This window comes from Pantherophis guttatus, chromosome 7, assembly GCF_059756535.1.
Source record: "Pantherophis guttatus breed Tessera chromosome 7, ASM5975653v1, whole genome shotgun sequence".
Taxonomy (NCBI): domain Eukaryota; kingdom Metazoa; phylum Chordata; class Lepidosauria; order Squamata; family Colubridae; genus Pantherophis; species Pantherophis guttatus.
Genome location: NC_142069.1, coordinates 91,819,218 through 91,839,768, shown reverse-complemented (window position 1 = coordinate 91,839,768; position 20,551 = coordinate 91,819,218). Strand labels below are relative to the sequence as shown.

Genomic DNA, 20,551 nt, shown 5'->3' with positions numbered 1-20,551 from the left:
ATCTGGAAACAGGCAAAAAATCTCCAACACCATCCACCACCCCACCCTTAAGAGCTTAACATAACTCATGGGACAGCCCAGGTCAGTAAATAAATCCTGCATTTATTTATTTTCAAATGTGCTTATCTCCCGCAAATCAATCCCAAATCAGGTTTTAATCAAGTTGCTTTGTCCTACTGCAAGAATTTGGATGACCCCTAGGTGGCAGCGGGGAGTTCGTATTTTCTATGTCTCTCTGCTGCCCTCTGGTGGACCCCTGAATTTCTGCAGTCTTAATTTTTGCTGTCTTCATAGTCAAATCCATGCAAGTTTTGGATATTTGGAACAAAAAAAAAATCACTCCACAGTTCGTTTGCAAAAATAATCAGAAGGGAATTAAGGTGAGATGCCTCTTTCTTATATATTTTATACACTTTCTTCCTCTTCCTGTGATTGACAGAGATGGACTGTCTGACCCGAAACTACCCAGTTGGCTTTCATGCCTAAGCATCACTGCAGGGATCTCTCTGCTCCTGGCCTTGAATACCACACCATCCTGGATCTCACTTGCCTGCCTTTACTGCGCATAAATACTTCGATTGCAGAATACACTTTGCACATGCCCAGAGTTCCACCCCACCACATTCAATTACAGTTCAATTCCCACCAATCCATGAACTTCATCACTGGAGGCTTTCAAGAAGAGATTGGATTGCCATTGGTCAGAAATGGTGTAGGGTCTCCTGCTTGAGCAGGAGGGGGCTACAAGATCTCTTCCAACTCTGTTAATCTGTTAAAGTATTTGATCTGCAGTGCCAGCTTTAATGAGGCATGTTTTTCTACCTTGACAAATCTGGGAATTGAAGTCCGTTGTCTTAAAATTGCCAAGGTGGAGGAATACAGAGTTAGGATGTGAGTGCATAATTGTATTAAGATTATTGGCATCTAATTTCTTGTCTTTTCTTTTATGTACACTGAGAGCATATGCATCAAGACAAATTCCTTGTGTGTCCAATCACACTTGGCCAATAAAGAATTCTATTCTATTGTTATTTTAGCAATTGCATCTATTTTAATCTGGACAGTGTGCATAAATGATGGTAAATTGGCCAATCTTATAAATTATAAATATATATATATATATATATATATATATATATATATATATATATATATATATATATATATATATATTTAAATGTTCCTTTTTCTTGCTGTAGCCATTAGATTTAAATAGGGTCAGCAATTAAACCTTGTAAAAAAAATGAGACTTCCTTTTGCAAAAAGCAGATGGTCATTTTAAAAAGTTCTTCTTTCCTTCAAAGGCTTTTATGAATTTTATGAACCCAAAATAGGAGATGGTTGCTATGTTCATTTAAGGAACTGCATTTAAAGCACCGCAGAAAATATAGGTTTTCAAAAAAGAAAAAGAAAAAAGCAGTCAGTCACTTTAAAATGTTTTCCTTTTATTTGCTTCCAAAGTAGCTCATGCTTTGCTTGATATATTCATTTCAGGGACTGTATTTACCACAAAAACCTTAAAAAAAAAAAAACCTTAGGCGATGACCAAGATTTACCCATAAGGAATATAGTACAGACACAAAGGTCTGTTAATGGCTAATTTTAAGGTTAGAAAGATGTGAGTTTCTTAGGGCTAATAATGTGGTATCTGGTACTGAAGGATGTTTTTGTTGTTTCTTTTTTAATTTGTTTATTTTGGTAATACAAACTATGGGAAAACATGATAAATAGCAAGATCGATGATAGATAGATGACAGATAGATAGATAGATAGATAGACAGACAGACAGACAGACAGACAGATCAATTGATCCTTGGTGTTTTCTGAGCTTGGTGGTTTTCGTACAGACATTTCATAACCCAAAGTAAGTAACATCATCAGTGCTAGTCTAGCACTGATGATGTTACCTAGTTGGGTCATGAAACGTCTGCACGAAAACCACCAAGCTCAGAAAACACCAAGGACCTCCTCCCTTCTAACACTGATGATGTTCTCTAGTTGGGTCATGAAACGTCTGCACGAAAACCACCAAGCTCAGAAAACACCAAGGACCTCCTCCCTTCTAACACTGATGATGTTCTCTAGTTGGGTAATGAAATGTCTACAAGGAAACCACCAAGCTCAGAGAGCACCAAGGACTCCCACATTTTAACCCTGAGCTACAAATCGGCGTTTCGAATCCCTAGTACAGGTCTCCTGCGTGAGCAGGGGTTGGACTAGATGACCTCCAAGGTCCCTTCCAACTCTGTTATTGTTAAACTGTTAAATATTCTCCTTTATTAGATATAGAGGCACAGAGATGGTAGATAGATAGATAGATAGATAGATAGATAGATAGATAGATAGATAGGATGACAGAAAGAAAGAAAGAAGGGAGGAAGGAAGGAAGGAAAGAAAGAAAGAAAGAAAGAAAGAGAATGAATCAAAATGAAAGATGATTTTTTTTTCTTTTGCAAGGTTCATTTTTCTCCCCATGGAAGAAGGAAGTGGGCCATCTGCTTCTGTGCTTCAGAGGCATGTTGCTTTGCTCATTTATTTTATTTATTTATTTTATTTTATTTGATTTAAATGCCGCCCTTCCCCGGAGACTCAGGGCGGCTTACAATGCGTTAAGCAATAGCCTTCATACTTTTGTATATTTATACAAAGTCAGCTTATTGCCCCCACAAACTGGGTCCTCAATTTACCCACCTTAGAAAGGATGGAAGGCTGAGTCAACCTTGAGCCTGGCGAGATTTGAACCTGCAGTAATTGCGGGCAGCTGGTCTTAATAACAGGGTGCTTTAGACCACTGTACTACCAAGGCTCCTAACGTCTAGGTATAAAAAGTTACTCGATCTTATTCTCCTTACTCCCCTAGGAAGGCCAATTCTCATGATAAACGAAAGCTGAGCTATTTTAGGAGGAGTGATGATGGGGCAATAAAATTATGACCTGGAACGTGTTACTAAACTTGCAGCACCCACACAATGAAAACAGGGGGAAAAAATACATTGAAGTTATAGGGTAAGAATATAACATCTGGCTGCTGCTGCAGTGAAGAATTCAACTTCCCGTAGGTCATTACTAATTTAGTTGACTTTGATGTATTATTGCCTTTGATCTTTCGAATCTGATTGTGTTGAAGGCAATTATACTCCTTACCCAATTTAATCTAATGCTCTAATGTGTACATTTTTTTATTTTATGGTCCTGCTTTCCATGAAAATACTGTCTTTGAAAATGTAATCTTTCCTTGCCATTGGCTCCTGCTGGATTTAAAACAATGTACAACTGTGCTTCGAGCTAGATGAAAAATTTTAATACACTTGTCATCTGAATAACTTCATTATTTATCAAGTTTCTGGCATGCACCCTTTCATTCTGGATTTGTAAAATGCCTTTGTAAGAAAGCAAATTCTTTAGCAAGTCATAAAATGACAAACTAAACGTTATCTCCTTTTATCTTTCAAACTGTGGAGCCATTCCTTTTTATTTTTCAAATGTGGAAAATGGGCAATTATTCCAGTTTTTTCAGAGAAATGTTGATTGGAGAAGGGATTTAAAAACTGGGCTACATTTATCTGTTAAGTCAACTGACTCAAACGTTTACAGTGTAACTGATGACACACAGATCAAGGCATTAGTTTAGATTAATATAAGATACATTGTCTCCTTCAATTTCCTTTCTCCCCTGTTGTTTTGTGTGTATCGCTTTTATGTTATTTCTTTAACAAGAAAGAAATAAACAACATACAAACAATACTCTCTCTCTCTCTCTTTCTTTCTCCCTCCCTCCCTCCCTCCCTCTCTCTCTCTCTCAAAATGAGACAGAAAAGGACGGGAAATTTCCAAGGCCTTTCAGAAAATGTGACTTTAATATTTTGGACCCGATTTCGATTTTCTCTCCCTTCTGTGTATCCTAAGGAGACGGAGAAGTGAATTTCAACCTGCTGAAAAAGCACCTTTCGCATCCCAACAAGAGTCCAAAATCAAGGAAAGGAAAGAAAGGCCCGCCCTCTTTGGGCTTATGGCTCAGACACGTGTAAAAAGGGGCGGGGCTTCGACCACGTGGGCACGGGCCCCTCCTTGGTTTCGTTGCACCCCTTTCCCAATGGACCCTCCGTCCCACCCCTATTCCGCTGCATCCAAGCCCCTTTCTCAAGAGAGCCCCCCTTCCCCAGTCTCCAAAATAAGTCTTCCCCGAGGTTTCCCGCGTGGGCCGTCTTGCAAGGACTGTTTCAGGCGGAAGCTCCCGTCCTTTGGACTCTTTACACGTGTACACAATTTGTTTTTTTAAAAAAAAAAAAAGAGGGGGAGGGAGAAAACCCCCACGGCAACGTAGAGCCTTCGAATCCCAAGTGGCTCGGGGAGCACTGGAGAGCTTTTCCAAAGCCCAGTGGGAAGGCTCTGGGGCGCCGGGAAAGGGCTGCTTGGCAGAAGGGGGGGCGTTTTCCGGCGCGTGGACCCCCCCTCCCGCTAGTGCACCCCCAAAGTCCCTTCTCGGGGCTCCCGAGTGGACCGCGCCACTCTCTCCTCCCCATCCAGCCAGCAACGCGCTCGGGCTCTCGGCCAGCCGGGGAAAGAGTGGAAGGGCGCGCGCGGTTCCTGCCTGGGGGGCTTGGGCTGGGGGACCCCCTCCCTTTCCTCGCCGGGGCAGTTTACCCCCGCGGTGCCGGCCGAAGAGCCCCCGGCTGGTCCAAGCGGGCGGAGGGAGGCTGCGCTCTTTGCAAGGTGCCCGGCCGGGCTGGAGAGGCAGAGCGCCAAGCGCCCCTCTCCATCCTTCGCCTCTCCGTCTCCGGGCGGGGAGCCCCTTTCCCCAAGTTGGCTTTGCCGGGCATGGCTCGGCCTTCCCGGGGGTGGCAGGGCGGCCCGCCCTCGCTGTGCCCGCCGGGCTCCGGAGCCGCCACGGGGTGCGCTGTGGTGCCTGGCAGGCCGGCTTCCCCCAGCAGGTGGCACCGGGAGCCCAGGCGCAGCTCCGGCAGGGCCACCCGCGAGCCATTGCGGCGCCCTGCGCAGCCACGGCCACAGCCAGCCTCGCCTCGCCAAAGCCGGCCGAGCCAGCGCTGCCCTCCTCCTCCTCCTCCTCCTCCCCGAGCAGGGCAAGAGGCTCCCGCAGCATCGCCCCGGGACAAAGTTTGGGCTGGATGCCACGGCGAGGAAGGCGCCGCGGGGGAAAAGTCCCGAGCCAAGTTGCCGGCGGGGCGCGCAGGAGAAGCCCCGGGGCGCCTCGGCCCTTTGCGCGCCGGGGCCGATGAGAACCCCGCAGCCGGTTCTGCCTCGCGGTCCCCGGTCCTGGCGACCCCTCTGAGCCTCCTTCCTCCCTCCTGCCTTCCTTTCTTCCTCCCTTCCTTTCTTCCTCCTCCTCCTCCTCCTCCTCCGGCGCGCCATGGAGTTCTCGGCCAGGAAGCGCAGCAGGAAATCTCAGAGCTTCAAACTCATCCATCCAGGTGAGTCCTTGCAGGGCCCGGAGGGAGGGGGGGCATGTGGGGAGGGGAGGGAGAAAGGGGTGGGGTCCCCTGAGGCTGCCTCTCGGGGTCCTCCTGGCAATTCTCCCCAAGGAGCATTTGGGCGAATTTGGAAAGGGCTGCAGCTCCCCTCTCCCTTTCCCCCCCCAAGAGATGCGCACCCTAAAGTTTCAAAGGCGGAGAAATGGGGTCTCTCCCCCCCTCCCACCCACTCCCCGCGCAGAGTCGTTCAGGGGGAGATCCGCTTTTCCTTTTCAGATCTGCTCTCCCGGAAGGATCTCAATCGGATCCCGGCGCCCTCCCTCCTCTCCCACCGGGGCTTGGCACGGATCGGCATCGCCCCCTGCAAAGCGCCGATCCCAACCGGCCAATTAATTTGGGGAGCCGGGCCGTTAAATGGTTGCAATTTGGCCCCGTGGGGGGGGGAAGGGAGTCCGCTTTCCAGAGGGGAAATATAGATATTTACCCACCAGGGAAGCTGGCCTCACTTCTTTTTCTGCGTTGTGTAACAGGTGTTCTTGGTGGGGTGGGGGTTGTTGAAACTCAGTTTAATTTGATTTTAAGCCATGGCTGGGAAAGGAAGGGCTGGAGCCTTTGAGATTTGAGACAAATAGCTCCAGGAACTGCCTGTGTGCCCTGAATGTTAAGTTCAAGGCAGGTAATTGTGAGCTCAATGTCACAATCACACTTAGCAGGATGGGTATTCTGATTATGGTTACACATACTTCATAGGCCCCGGGGTTCTTTCTTGGAAATATTTCATAGAGTGGAAAACTGTGACCAGGATCTTCACCAAACGAAAAAGGGAAGGGGGAAAAAAATGAACATTATTGTTAGGAATCAGAAACCGCCCGAAATGTTGGCTTTTCTAAACAAGGCTGTGTTTATAACACAGTTGCTACGTTGTTGGGTGTTAACAATCTAAAAATGACACTGAAAATCTTCCCGGAAGGAAAGCAGGACTAATTTATTTCTGAACTTTCTGTTTCCTTTTACAACTTTTAAATGAAGTGGTGTTAAGTTAAAGGTAGATTTAGGAAGACCAGGTACATACAGATCAACTTACGACCGCAATTCAAGCCGAAAATTTAGGTTGCTAAGCGAGACATTTGTTAAGTGGGTTTTGCCCCGTTTTACGACCTTTCTTGCCACAGTTGTTAAGGGAATCACTAGAGTTATTAAATTAGTAACAGGATTGTTAAGGGAATCTGGCTTCCCCATTGATGTGACCCTGGGAACCCTGCAACCGTCATAAGTATGAGTCAGTTGCCAAGCATCTAAATTTTGATTGTAAGTGTGAACCATAGTCATACTTTTGTAAAGTTACAAAAAGTAACTTTTTTCAGTGATGATGTAACTTTGGTCACAAAATGAAGTGTTGTAACTCAAGGGCTGCCTGTACAGAGAAAGTGCGGTGATGACTACAGTATATGATTCTTTAAGTTCTCATCAAGTAAGGCCCAAGTAATCAATTCTCAGGAAGAACAAAAATTAATGCTCAAATTAAAATAATTTACGTCCATCTAGCATTTCATCTTGCTTTTAAATTTTCTGCAAACGGCCCCTGTAGTCATAATCTGAGTGAAAATTCCTTTTGAAACTGAAACGGAGTGAAGGCTCAGCAGGTTTAAAAAAGGGGGGAAAAAATCGAGGCTTTGAAAATGTGCAAGATGGATTTGACATTCTGGGCTGCTCTTTCTTGTTCTCCTGTTCTCCTCCTGTTGTTTCTCTGTCATATAATATATGTGGGTATATGCATAATTTTGTATTTATTTTGTCACGTTTATGTAGTACATATTGGAGGTGGTGACCCTTTGAGAACTGCATGCCACAAAATCTCATTTTAATGTATGCCCATTAGTGTACTTTCAAAGTGACAATAAAGTTATTCTATTCTATTCTATTCTAATTCTGTCCTGTCCTGTCTACTATTCTATTTTCTACTCTATTCCATTCTTCCATATTTTTTCTCTTCTCTTCTCTTCTCTTCTATTTCTAACCTTATTCTATGCTATTCTATTCTATTCTGTTCCGTTCCGTCCCGTCCCGTCCCGTCCCGTCCCGTCCCGTCCCGTCCCGTCCTGTCCTGTCCTGTCCTTCCTGTCCTATCCACTCTTCTATTTTCTATTGCATTCCGTTCCATTCCATATTTTCTTCTTTTTTCTTTTCTTTTCCTTTCCTTTCCTTTCCTTTCCTTTTCCCTTTCCTATCCTTTCCTATCCTTTCCTATCCTAATTCTAATTCTAATTCTAATTCTAATTCTAATTCTAATTCTAATTCTATTTGCACGAACGAGCATTTATTTTCCCCATAATCGTGCATTAATAAGCCTTTCCTTAGCAGAGGGCCAGGCTTTTCTCCTTAAACCATAACCAGAGAATCCGAGGCCATCCTTGCTTGCTGTCACTTCCACAGAGGCACATGGCCCTGGCAGGCCCCGAGCTGTAATATCTCTGAAAACCAAGAGCCCATGCCCTGCTCATTCCCTGACTCATCAGTTATAGGGAGTGTATAGGGCACGCATAGCTGCTGCAGCCTTAAATGAAACAGCCACATTGTTTAAAAAGGTTCATGGCGGGTGAGTGAGTGTCTGGGACGGTAAATAAATAAACGGGCTCGGTTAATGTTTTGATGTGCATCCTGAATCAACCTGAATTGCTCGTTTATTTTTTTATTATTTTTGTATAGGTCTATCCTTGGGAATGACTAGGGAGGGGATTTGAGCTTGAAATATACGAAATAATAGCCTCTCTGGAACGTTATGCAGGTAGTCCTCGGCTTACGACCACAAGGACGCCCAAAATTTGTGTTGCCAAGTGAGACGGTTGTTAAGCGAGTTTTGCCCCATCTTTACGACTTTTCTTGCCACCGTTGCTAAGTGAATCACTGCAGTTGTTAAGCTAGTCACACAGTCATTAAGTGAATCTGGCTTCTCCGTTGACTTTGCTCGTCGGAAGGTCGCAAAAGGGGATCATGTGACACTGCGACCGTCACAAATATGAGTCAAGAAGAATGTGACCAAGGAGAATAGGACTACCTATTAAATGCAATAGCGCCACCCTTAGGATGCATCTGGCAGTTATCATTTCTTCTGCATTCTATGGTGGCTGAGTCTTGTGCATTTCCTTATGACTCTAAGAAAATAATAATAATAATACCATTAATTTTGACCTGTCTTCAAGAGGTTGGGTGCAATACTATTACAGGTAGTCCTCCACTTACAACAGTTCATTTAATGACCGTTAGAAGTTACAACGGCACTGAAAAAAGTGACTTATGACCATTTTTCACACTTACGACCGTTGCAGCCTCCCTGTGGTGTGATCAAAATTCAGACGCTTGGCAACTGACTCGTACTTATGTCCGTTGCTGTATCCCGGGGTCACGTGATCCCCTTTTGCGACTGCCTGACAAGCCAAGTCAACAGGGGAAGCCAGATTCGCTTAACAACCAGGTTACTAACTGAACAACTTCAGCGATTCACTTAACCACTGTGGCGAGAACGGTCATAAAACGGAGCAAAACTCACTGAACCAATGCGACGCTTAACCGCAGAAATGTTGGGGCTCCATTGTGGTCATAAGTCAAGGACCACCTGTATTGTTTATTTTTAAGTGGGTGGGGCGGTTACGTTATACCATTCCTGGAAGATTGAGAACAAGTTACAAGAAACATGCTGCTGTAAAAGATTGGACTGCTAACCGCCAAATTTGCACTTTTAAGTTGCGAAGGTGTGGAGTTTGTGTGTCACAAATGCCAGGATGGTAGTTGTGGTGATCAGATGGAACAATGCTAGAAAGAGGCAGGAGTTTGGCCATACATTTTACGATGGCTTTTGTGACTTCCCCTGTGACTATAAGGGGAATGGTGACATCCTGAACAGCGTCACATCCGAGTCCGATGCAGGGAGTCCTCGGCTTATGGATTATTCCTTTAGTGACCGTTCAAAAGTACACTGAGCAAAGTACAACTGGTCCTTGCACTTACCACCGCTGCAGCATTTCTGCCGTCGTGGGATGGAAATTCAGGGACTTGCAACCTTCCCAGGGGCAAAAGTCAATGGGAAAATCTGGATTTGCTTCGTGACTGTGTGGGTTGCTTAACAACCCGAGCAAAACATTTGTAAGATTGGGAGCAACTCACTTACCGACCGCATGGCTTATCGAGGGAAGTCCCAGACCTGATTTGGTCCTAAATCAAGGACTACCTGAAGGGGAAGGCCGCTACTTTAACCCTAACTCAGTTTGCCTGGGTTTGCTCTAATTTAAGGTCCTAATTTCTCCTGCTTGCATTGCAATTTGCAAGGGGTTTCAGTGGGAATACTAAATACCATATAACCCCATTAAAAGAAAAGCAGAATGTGCTTTCCGGAAGGCAGTGCAGGTAGTCCTCCACTTACGACCCCAATTTATGCTGCCAAGTGAGAAATTTGTTAAGTGAGTTTCGGCCCATTTTACGACTGTTCACGCCATGTTTCTTAAGTGCCGCTGTTAAGTTCAGCACACGGTTGTTAAGTGAATCCGGCTTCCTCGTGGACTTTCATGAAAGGGGATCACATGACCCCAGGTCACTGCAACTATGAGTAAATATGAGTCAGTGCCAAGCCTCTGAATTTTGATCAGGGGACCATAGGGATACTGCAACGGTCGTAAGTGTGAAAAAACGGTCATGAGTCGCTTTTTTGAGTGCTGTCGTAACTTTGAACGGTCACTAAATGAACCGTTGTAACTCGGGGACTCCCTTTCTTCCCTAAGACAGATTCCTAGAGAATCATGGGGATTTTGACAGACATGGAGAGTCTCAGAAAAGAGAGTTTTAATTGTCTTCTCTGAACTGCTATCCATATAACTTATCCAAAGGGAACTGTTGCCCGATGTCCCTCGATTTTAAAATATTATTCTGTAATTCTCTATTTTTTTTAAAAAAAAAATTTCTATAATTCTCTTAATGCGATTGGACTCCCAGGAGATGTACCAGATATGAGTTATAATAACAGACCCCCGCATCTTTTTTAAAAAAGGCTGAAAGTTTAACGTAACCACTGCAGCCTGCAGCCAGAAACAAAATTCCAAAGGAAGAATAAAAAAAAGCTCTGCCTGTCATAATTCTCCTTTGTGTCTCGTTCGTGTTGCTGTTAATTATCCAATTTAATTAACAGTAACCTGAGTACTTTTCCTTGGGTGGAAAGGAAGTCTTGGCTTTGCCCTTGTGTGCTGAGTTTTATTTGAAATTGCTGTTAATTTCCACTGATGAGCTGGGCCCCCGTTAACACTCGTTGGCAACCTTCCCAAATTAAAAAAAGGCAAAGAGATTCTTTGGGACTCCCACTGAGTTTTATTGCAAAGGGAGATTTGCAGAACTCTGCTGGTTTTTATAAGCATGGTGAAAAATACGAAGAACGGTTGCAGGAATTGGGGATGTCTCTCTTAATGAAAAGAAGGACCAGGGGTGATATGATAGCATCTTCCAATATTTGAGGGGCTGCCCCAAAGAAGAGGAAGGGGTCAAATTATTCTCCAAAGCACCTGAGGGCAGGACAAGAAGGAATGGGTGGAAACTAATCTAGAAATAAGGAGAAATTTCCTAAAAATGAGAACAATTAACCAGTGGAACAGCTTGCCACCAGAAGTTGTAGGTGCTCCATCACACTTTTTACACAGAAATATGTAAAATATTTTGAGTCAAAGGCTTTATTTTTATTTTTAAGGAGAACTGCCACCATGGGTGTTTTTCTTGATTTGCCATCAAATAAAATACATCCGTAGTTTATGTGATACAGGTCGTCCTCGACTTATGACCGCAACTGAGCACATTGCTAAGCGAGACATTTGTTAAGTGAGTTTTGCCCCATTTTACGATCCTCCTTGCCACCGTTGTTAAGTGAACCGCTGCCGCTGTTAAGTGAGTAACGTGGTTGTTAAGTGAATCCGGCCTCCCCATTGATTTGGTTTGTCGGAAGGTCACAAAAAGGGGATCATGTGACCCCGGGATCCTGCAACGGTCATAAGTATGAGTCAGTAGCCAAGCGTCTCAATTTTGTTCAGGTGATCATGGGGTTGTTGCAACGGTCATAAGTGTGAAAAATGTTCATAAGTATTTTTTTCAATGCCGTTGTAACTTGGAATGGTCACTAAGCGAACTGTTGAAGGACTCGCTGTGTTTTTATTTTTAATCAGAGCTGCTTCGGTGTGTCTTTTTCTTGGCTCCCCGCAATTTGCATCAGATAAAACGAACTTGTGAGATAGCTATCTAGTTGTGAGCTCAATGTTCATTTTGTTTCCTTGCTCCGAGTTGCTTTCTTATTTCTTTCATTTCTTTCTGAAATTCCAGATTATCATCCAGAGGTTTACAAGATCTCCGACTACAGCAACGATGTGAATGGCAATGCCAAAGAAGCACAGACACTTTATTTAGGTAGGTTTTCACCGGGCTTCATTTCCAGGCGTTACATTGGGACGAAGCGAACGATGTGTGTGTGTGTGTGTGTGTGTGTGTGTGACAATTGCACAACCAGAAGCATTTCCTGCTCTTCGATAGCCAGTCCTTTCCAAAGGCTTGGGTTTATTATTATCTCTTTTATTCATTAAACATGCAACTCAGTCAACGGAACATTTAAAAATGTATCACAAATATCATTGACTGATTATTATTATTATTATTATTATTATTATTATTATTATTATAAACTTTTATTCATTAAACATGCAACTCAGTCAACGGAACATTTAAAAATGTATCACAAATATCATTGACTTATTATTATTATTATTATTATTATTATTATTATTATTATTATTATAAACTTATTCATTAAACATGCAACTCAGTCAACGGAACATTTAAAAATGTATCACAAACATCATTGACTGATTATTATTATTATTATTATTATTATTATTATAATTATAAACTTATTCATTAAACATGCAACTCAGTCAACGGAACATTTAAAAATGTATCACAAATATCATTGACATTATTATTATTATTATTATTATTATTATTATTATTATTATTAATTTTTATTCATTAAACATGCAACTCAGTCAACGGAACATTTAAAAATGTATCACAAATATGATTGACTGGCTCGGATGGTGGCTGCCAGCATCCTAGGTATCGACCAAGAATCTTCTTAAAATGTACGATGTTCCGAGTAGCAGAGTTTTCTTGCAGTTTTCTGCTGGTGTTATTGCAGGAAGTAGTAATATTATTACTATTGTTATTTTTGCAGCTTGCCAGCATATCTTTTATTAACATTTGCTTAAAAAAATGGTTCAAAGATGCAAATGGTGCTAATTGTCGCTCACCCGGAAAACCAACGCAACCAACGCTGAGTGTGCATTTTGCAGCTCTTTGCTTAACCCATATTTATTTTGCATATTTGCTGGCGTGCTTTGCTTAGCAGAAGTCGGTGTAATTGGGGGTATTACGTCTTTGACATCTGGAGAACAGGAATTCAATTTCCAAGGAGTCGCTCTTGGTTTGATTTCTGCCACGGCCATCGAAAGGATTAATGTGTTGTCTCCATGCAACGAGCCTTCCCCTGCTGCTTATCTCCCATGTAGCAAAAAATTAAATTTAGTCAGCTGTCCGAAAGCGGCGAAGAAAAATATTAGACATACTATATGGGTGATCCTTGAATTATGACCGCAGTTGAGCCCAAAAGTCCTGTTGCTAACAGAGACAGTTGTTAAGTGAATTCTGCCCCATTTTACGACCTTTCTTGCCACCGTCGTTAAGTGAATCGCTGCCATTGTTAAGTGAGTAACACGGTTGTGAAGTGAATCTGGCTTCCCCATTGATTTCCTGGAACACAGCAATGGTCATAAATAAGAGTCAGTTGCCAAGCGTCTGAATTTTGATGATGTTACCATGGGGGATGCTGCAATGGTCGTAAGTGTGAAAAACGGTCGTAAGTCACATTTTTCAGTGCCATTGTGACTTCAAACGGTCATTAAACGAACTGTTGTTATTCAAGGACTATCTCTGGTTTGCCTAATTGAAATTTGAAAGACATATCGATAAATTGCTGGTTGATTTTTACGATTGTGATTTTATCTCCTTGTCCTCCTCCGTCTTTCTTTGTTTTCTAAATAGCAATTTTATTCAGCATCACAGCGATACATGGAAAAGCTAATATCGCCTGCAATAAAAAAATAAAAAATAGAAAGGGCAAAGAAAAGGGGGGGGAGAGAGGAAAATCCAGGAAGTCCTTGACTTATCACACAGTTCATGTAGTAGTGACCGTTCGGAGTTACAATCATGCCAGGAAAAAAGTGACATACCCATTTTTCACACTTATGACCGTTGCAGCATCCCCAGTGATCAGAATTCAGCTGCTTGTTGACTGACTCATATTTATGACGGTCGCAGTGTCTGGCTTCTTCTTCCATTTGCCCTTCATATTTTCTCAGGGTCTTCTTCAGTGACACTTGTCTTCGTAGCCAAAACATTTCAGCATTTTTTTAAAATTTTGTTTATACATTTTTCTTTAACATATACTGTATAAGTATGTAGTAAACAGTGTATTTTCTGGGTCATTTTGCATATACGTAATTCTAGTCATAATAATATTCTTTACTTGTGTATAATAATGCTCTTCCAATTTTTAACGTCCACCTTTATTATCTAACCGTTGATAAAACAAATCCCAAGTTAGAAACTATTCTGTATCTTCTTTATCTTTAATGTTAACGTACCAAAATATTTCAACTTGAGCTTAGAGCTTCCAGTGTAGGAGGAGTTACAGAAACTGGGGGCGGAGTCAAGAGAGGCATTAGCCTAGAATCCCTACGTAGTCACAAGCAGATTAAGCTCAGACTCCCTTGAATTCCTTTGACCCTTATCTAACTCCTAGCAGCTGCTTCGGGTGTAGACTTGGTCTTTCACACCTGACATCCAGTGAGCAACCTGGTAGTACTTTGTTTACTATTGGCTGGTTGGATTCTCTTGCTGTCTAAAGTACTTTCTACAGGTAATCCTCAATTTACAACAGTTCATTGAGTGCTCCTTTGAAGTCACCATGGCACTGAAAAAAGTGACTTAACGATAGTTTTTTTCCACACTTACGACCGTTCCAGCATCCCCATGTCATCAAAATTCAGATGCTTGGCCACTGACTTATATTTATGACGGTCACAGTCATTGATCTCCATTTGCCGCCTTCTGAGCAGCAAAGTCAACGGGAGGAAGCCGGATCAAATGTTATTCCAATTTCATTTTAAATTGTATTTTATCCAATTCCATTTTAAATGGCTTTTATCAAATTTTAGTAATAATTTGTTTCTGGAACTCTGCACTTTGATGTGGCCCAAGGCCTAATCAATCAATAACGATAGATAGATAGATAGATAGATAGATAGATAGATAGATAGATAGAGATATAGATAGATATAGATAGATAGATAGATAGATAGATAGATAGATAGATAGAGATAGAGATAGAGATAGATAGATAGATAGATAGATAGATAGATAGATAGATAGATAGAGATAGAGATAGAGATAGAGATAGATAGATAGATAGATAGATAGATAGATAGATAGATAGATAGAGATAGATAGATAGATAGATAGATATAGATAGATAGATAGATAGATAGAGATAGATAGATAGATAGAGATAGATAGATAGAGATAGATAGATAGATAAGAGAGAGAGAGAGAAAGAAAGAGAGAGAGAGAGAGAGAGAGATAAGAGGAAGGGAGGTAGATATATGATAGAAAGAGATATGATAGAGAGGGAGATAGATAGATAGATAGAGAGAGAGAGAGAGAGAGAGAGAGAAGAGGAAGGGAGGTAGATATATGATAGAGAGAGATATGATAGAGAGGGAGATAGATAGATAGATAGATAGATAGATAGATAGATAGATAGATAGATAGATAGATAGATAGATACTTAGCAAATGTCTCACCACAGTGGCTCAGTTGTGGTCGTAAATTGAGGAATAGCTGTATAATGTTCTCAAGCACCACAATTCAGAGCCGTTAACTTGTTTTTTCCTCAGACTTTCTGATGGTCCAGATTTCACACCCATATGTTACAACGGGGAAGCCTTACACACCTTTGTGTCAATGGGATGCCCCTACCTGTTAATATTTTGTCTGAATTTTTTTTTTCCCATCGTTGTTCTACATCCAGTAACAGATGTCTCTTTATTGTACGGAGTCTCTATGGCCAATTAGCAATCCCTACAATGGTTTTATCTCCATTATCCACTGGCCTCAAAGGAGATATTACATCTGCTTCGAAAAATAATATTATATTAAATGGTAACGTCGGGCGTATTACTGTAACAGGATATCTCCTCGTTTTAATTTATGAAATAGCTATTCTAGTCTCCTGCCTCCAGTAACACCAAAATAGAGTCCTGGGGGGGAAAAAATCAATGCACTTTTGTCGTTGCTTCTGCGTTTTTAGGATTGTGTTACTTTTCACAAGCACAAATAAGGCACAGCCCTCTCGTGCGGGTAAAATGAACTTACAACAGTTCATTTAGAGACCATTCGAAGTTACAGCGGCACTGAAAAGGGGGACTTGTGACCAGGGGTGAAATCCACAATTTTTCCCGATCGGTTTTGTGGGCGTGGCTTAGTGGGCATGGCAGGGGAAGGATATTGCCAAATCTCCATTCCCACCCCACTCCAGGGGAAGGATACTGCAAAATCTCCATTCCCACCCCACTCTTGGGGCCAGCCAGAGGTGGTATTTGCCGGTTCTCCAAACTACTCAAAATTTCCGCTACTGGTTCTCCAGAACCTGTTAGAACCTGCTGGATTTCACTCCTGCTTGTGACTGTTTTTCACACTTATGACCGTCACAGGATCCCGACAGTCACGTGAATGAAATTTGGACGCTTGCAACCTTGGCAGTTTTAAGCCACGTGGACTTCAATTGCCAGAATTTCCCCAGCCATGTTCAACTTATCAAAGTTGAGAAATACTGTCTTACAACAACCTTCCAGTGTAGGCCAACCACAGCATTTTCTGGGAGTCCTCAACGTACAACCATTTGTTTAGCGATGGTTGGAAGTTACAACGGTACTGAAAAAAGCGACTTACAACCGCTTTTCACACTTTTGTGACCGTCGCAGCATCACCACAATGATCAAAATTCAACTGCTTGGCAACTGGCTCATATTTATGACGGTTGCCATGTCCTGGCGATCCCCTTTTGCGACCTGCTGACAAATTCACTTAACAACCGGGTTACTAACTTAACAACTGCAGTGATTCATTTAACAACTGTGGCAAGAAAGGTCGTAAAATGGGGGGGAAATACATTTCATGAATGTTTAGCTTAGTGACAGAAAGTTTGGGCTCAATCGTGGTCGTAAATCGAGGACTTCCTGCAAATGTTAGTTTACAATGGTTCTTAACTTGGGATTCAGAGTGCTTTTGAAAGGTTCATGCGGGAAAATCATTAGGCGATTCTGGTATACAAATTGTGTGAGATCTGTGTAATTAAGAATGAAAAGTTTTAGGGTTTCGTAAAATGCAATGCTAGGCAGTGAGCAGCCTTCAGTGGGCATTTTATTTCAAGAACTGCTGAGAAATACGCTTTTATTACGGATATAAAATGGGAGTCAGGTATGCTGTGGCACCGGTGTCTTGTGTTGTGTTTTACAACATTTTTCTCCTGATCAATTGGACTTTGGAAGGCCATAATTTTGCTTTGTCTTACAAGGAAGGTATGTGTAAAACAAACTCTTGCTTAATTTCCTACGTATTGATTTAGAAATCGGCCCTGTTAAATCCGCTGGCGTTTCGCTCGTAATGAAGGATAGTAGGCGGCAGCCTCAAAAGAATATTGTGATATTTTTAGCCGTCATCAGAAAAGAAAAGTGAACAGATACCTAGATCAGGGAGTCTCCAATCTTGGCAACTTTAAGACTTGTGGACTTCAACTTTGCTGGCTGAGGAATTCTGGGAGTTGACTCATATTTATGACGGTTGCAATGTCCCAAGGTCACATGATCCTCTTTTGCGACCTTCTGATGGGGCAAGGATTTTTGCTACTGATTCTCCGAACCGCCCGCCACCATCGCTACCGGAATCGCCAATCCGGTCCAAACCGGGAGCATTTCACCCCTGGACCAGAGGTTTTGTCTTACGAACTTTCGGACTTGTGCTAGAGCCCATCCTTAGGGAACTTCTCTGCATTGGAATCTGTGCTTTGGGCTATTCTGTGGGTGGTATTTATGTGGTGCCTGGCTGTGTGTGGCTTTTTAGTTGTTGACTGGGGTGTTGATGGCTGGCTTTTAAGTCATTTGCTTGTGCTGCCCAGCCCTCGCCTCCTAAGTACTTGATAAGCTGGTGGTAAATCAGCACTCCTGTTGACTGACGAGGGGCCTCTTTCCCAGGCTTCAATCATGGCTGTTTTTGTCCCTGCTCAACCAACAATCTTAGTAGCTGCAAAATTGAATTTGTGTCCTTGTTCATTGCCATGCGAGGCTACCAATGAGTTCAGGTCTTCTCGTCTGACCGCTCGCTTGTGTTCTTGCAATCTGGGGGTTAGCTTCCTCCCCATCTGTCCTACACGGTCACAGGGGCAATCGTCATTGCTCAGGCCTGAGCAATAATGGCCTGAGCTGTTAGAATGTGGAACTAAGCTGGCTTTGAGAAGCGACCCATCTTCTAAATAGTTGGAAAGACTTTCTTGCTGTTTAAGTCTTTTTGAATCATTCCCTGCTCTGCCAAGGAAATGAGAGGAGGGAGGAGACTCTTGCATTTTTTTCTAGGCATGATTCTTGTTCTTAAGAGAACAAGACTAGAGAACAAGACTAGGGTTGGACTAGAAGACCTCCAAGGTCCCTTCCAACTTTGCTATGCTATTTTCCTTCCTTCCTTCCTTCCTTCCTTCCTTCCTTCCTTCCTTCCTTCCTTCCTTCCTTCCTTTTTTTTTTTAATTTGATCTATATGCCGCCCTTCTCCGGAGACTCAGGGCGGCTTACAATGCGTTAAGCAATAGCCTTCATACTTTTGTATATTTATACAAAGTCAGCTTATTGCCCCCACAAACTGGGTCCTCATTTTACCTACCTTGAAAGGATGGAAGGCTGAGTCAACCTTGAGCCTGGGGAGATTCGATCTTACTTTAATTGCAGACAGCTGGAGTTAAATTACAGTGCTTCTGTCTGTTGAGCTATCCAGGCTCCTGTTGAGCTGTCCAGTCATCATCACTGGAGGCTTTTAAGAAGAGATTGGACAGCCAGTTGGTATAGGGTCTCCTGCTTGAGCAAGGGGCTGGACTAGAGGACCTCCGAGGTCCCTCTCAGCTCTATTGTATTCTGAATTCTGAATATTGTATACAACTGAACAGCAGCGGTAGAGACGGGAAAAATTTGTCCTATTCGTCACACCAATGCCGGCCTGCCTGCATTATAGGTGCCACATTCTAAGTTAATGTTCGGTGTAGATTTTCCTTATTTATTTGTTATATTTCGAATAAATCAGTGTCCACCATCCAAACATCCTTTATTTCCCAGGCACACGTGTTTCATTGTACATCAGATTTGCATAAACTGTTAAACATTTGTGGTGCTAGTCTTAAGTATGCAGGCTCTAAAGCTTACCTATGTTCTGCCCCAGGAGGTACCTATTTAAGAATATAAACTCTAGCTGAGGGGGAGAGCCTTCTCTGTGGGGGCACCTACTATCTGGAACGAGCTCCCCCCGGAGATACGGAGGATCCCGGATCTGCGTACCTTCTGTCGTGCGCTCAAGACTTTCTTATTTCATCAAGCTGGCCTGACCTAAGTTTTTTCCCCTTTTTAAATGGAAATTTTAAATTTGGTTTTAAATTATTGGGGTTTTAAATTTGTTCAGCCAAATTATTTAATGCGTTTTATTCTATTTTAAATTTTGTGTTTATATGTTTTATTCTATGGCTGTTCACCGCCCTGAGTCCTTCGGGAGTAGGGCGGTATACAAATTCAATAAATAAAATAAAATAAATAAATAAAAACCAATCTGGAAGGGACCTTGGAGATCTTCCAGTCCAACCCCTTGCTCGGGCAGGAAACCTATACTATTTCAGACAACTGACTGTCCAGTCTCTTCTTGAAAACCTGCAGTGATGGGGAAGGAAGGAAGGAAGGAAGGAAGGAAGGAAGGAAGGAAGGAAGGAAGGAAGGAAGGAAGGAAGGAAGGAAAATAGCATAACGAAGTTGGAAGGGATCTTGGAGGTCTTCTAGTCCAACCCCCTGCTCAAGGAGGAAACCTTATACCATTTCAGACAAATGGCTGTCCAATCTGTTCTTAAAAGCCTCCAGTGATGAAGCACCCACAACTTCTGGTGGCAAGCTGTTCCACTGGTTAATTGTCCTCACTGCTTCTCTCCTTGATTAGTTCCCATCCATTTCTTCTCAGGTCCATTTCTTCAGGTGGTCTGGAGAATAGACTGACCTTCCTCTTCTTTGGCCCTTGGGGAAGAGGTGTGAAAAACCACATGAGACAGTGAATCTGCCAAATTATTAATTCTATTTCCACCTTCATTTTCTCCTGCCTCCTTTTAATGCCGTGTCTGTTTTTCTTTCTCAAATATAGTGACACTTTCTCCTGGCAGCCTAAACAGCGGCCCAGTGTGACTGTTTGAATCAGCCTTCCCTTTTCTCTTGGACAGCTGTGATTTCCATTCTTCACTTCCTAATTCTTTGGAAACTGTTCTTGGGTGTTTAAATCTGCAAGGGATACCGCCGTCTGCAAAATCCAGTTTGCTTTTAAACTGTAACAGAATGTTTATTTATTACATTTTTGTCCCGCCTTTACTACAGGTAGTCCTCCACTTACCACAGTTCATTTAGTGACCGTGAGAAGTCACAATGGCACTGAAAAAAGTGACTAGTTATGACCATTTTCACACTTATGACCGTTCGAGTTTCATGTGATCAAAAATCAGACGCTTGGCCACTGACTCATATTTATGACAGGGGTCATGCGGTCACATTTGCATCCCTCTGACCAAGCCAAGTCAATGAGGAACTGAGATTCACTTACTGACTTGTTACTGACTGAACTACCGCAGTGATTCACTTAAGAACCATGGCAAGAAAGATCGTAAAACCCACAACCGTCTTGCTTAGCAATGGAAACTCAGC

At 42.6% G+C, this 20,551-nt stretch overlaps 1 protein-coding gene across 4 annotated transcripts in view; it reads left to right on the top strand.

Annotated features, from left to right (window-relative positions):
- Window positions 1–4,927: 4,927 nt before the first annotated feature.
- Window positions 4,928–20,551, top strand: part of BEND7 (BEN domain containing 7) — a 40,708-nt gene continuing 25,084 nt past the window's right edge. For 3 of the 4 annotated variants that reach the window (XM_087874354.1, XM_034424836.3, XM_034424837.3), the window contains exons 1-2: window positions 5,294–5,429; window positions 11,778–11,861. In XM_087874354.1, the coding sequence (XP_087730480.1) occupies window positions 5,369–5,429; window positions 11,778–11,861 (145 nt within the window). In that variant the 5' untranslated portion in view covers window positions 5,294–5,368. Of the gene's footprint in view, window positions 5,430–11,777; window positions 11,862–20,551 lie in introns of all 4 variants that reach the window. The other variant, XM_034424835.3, reaches the window with a different exon arrangement.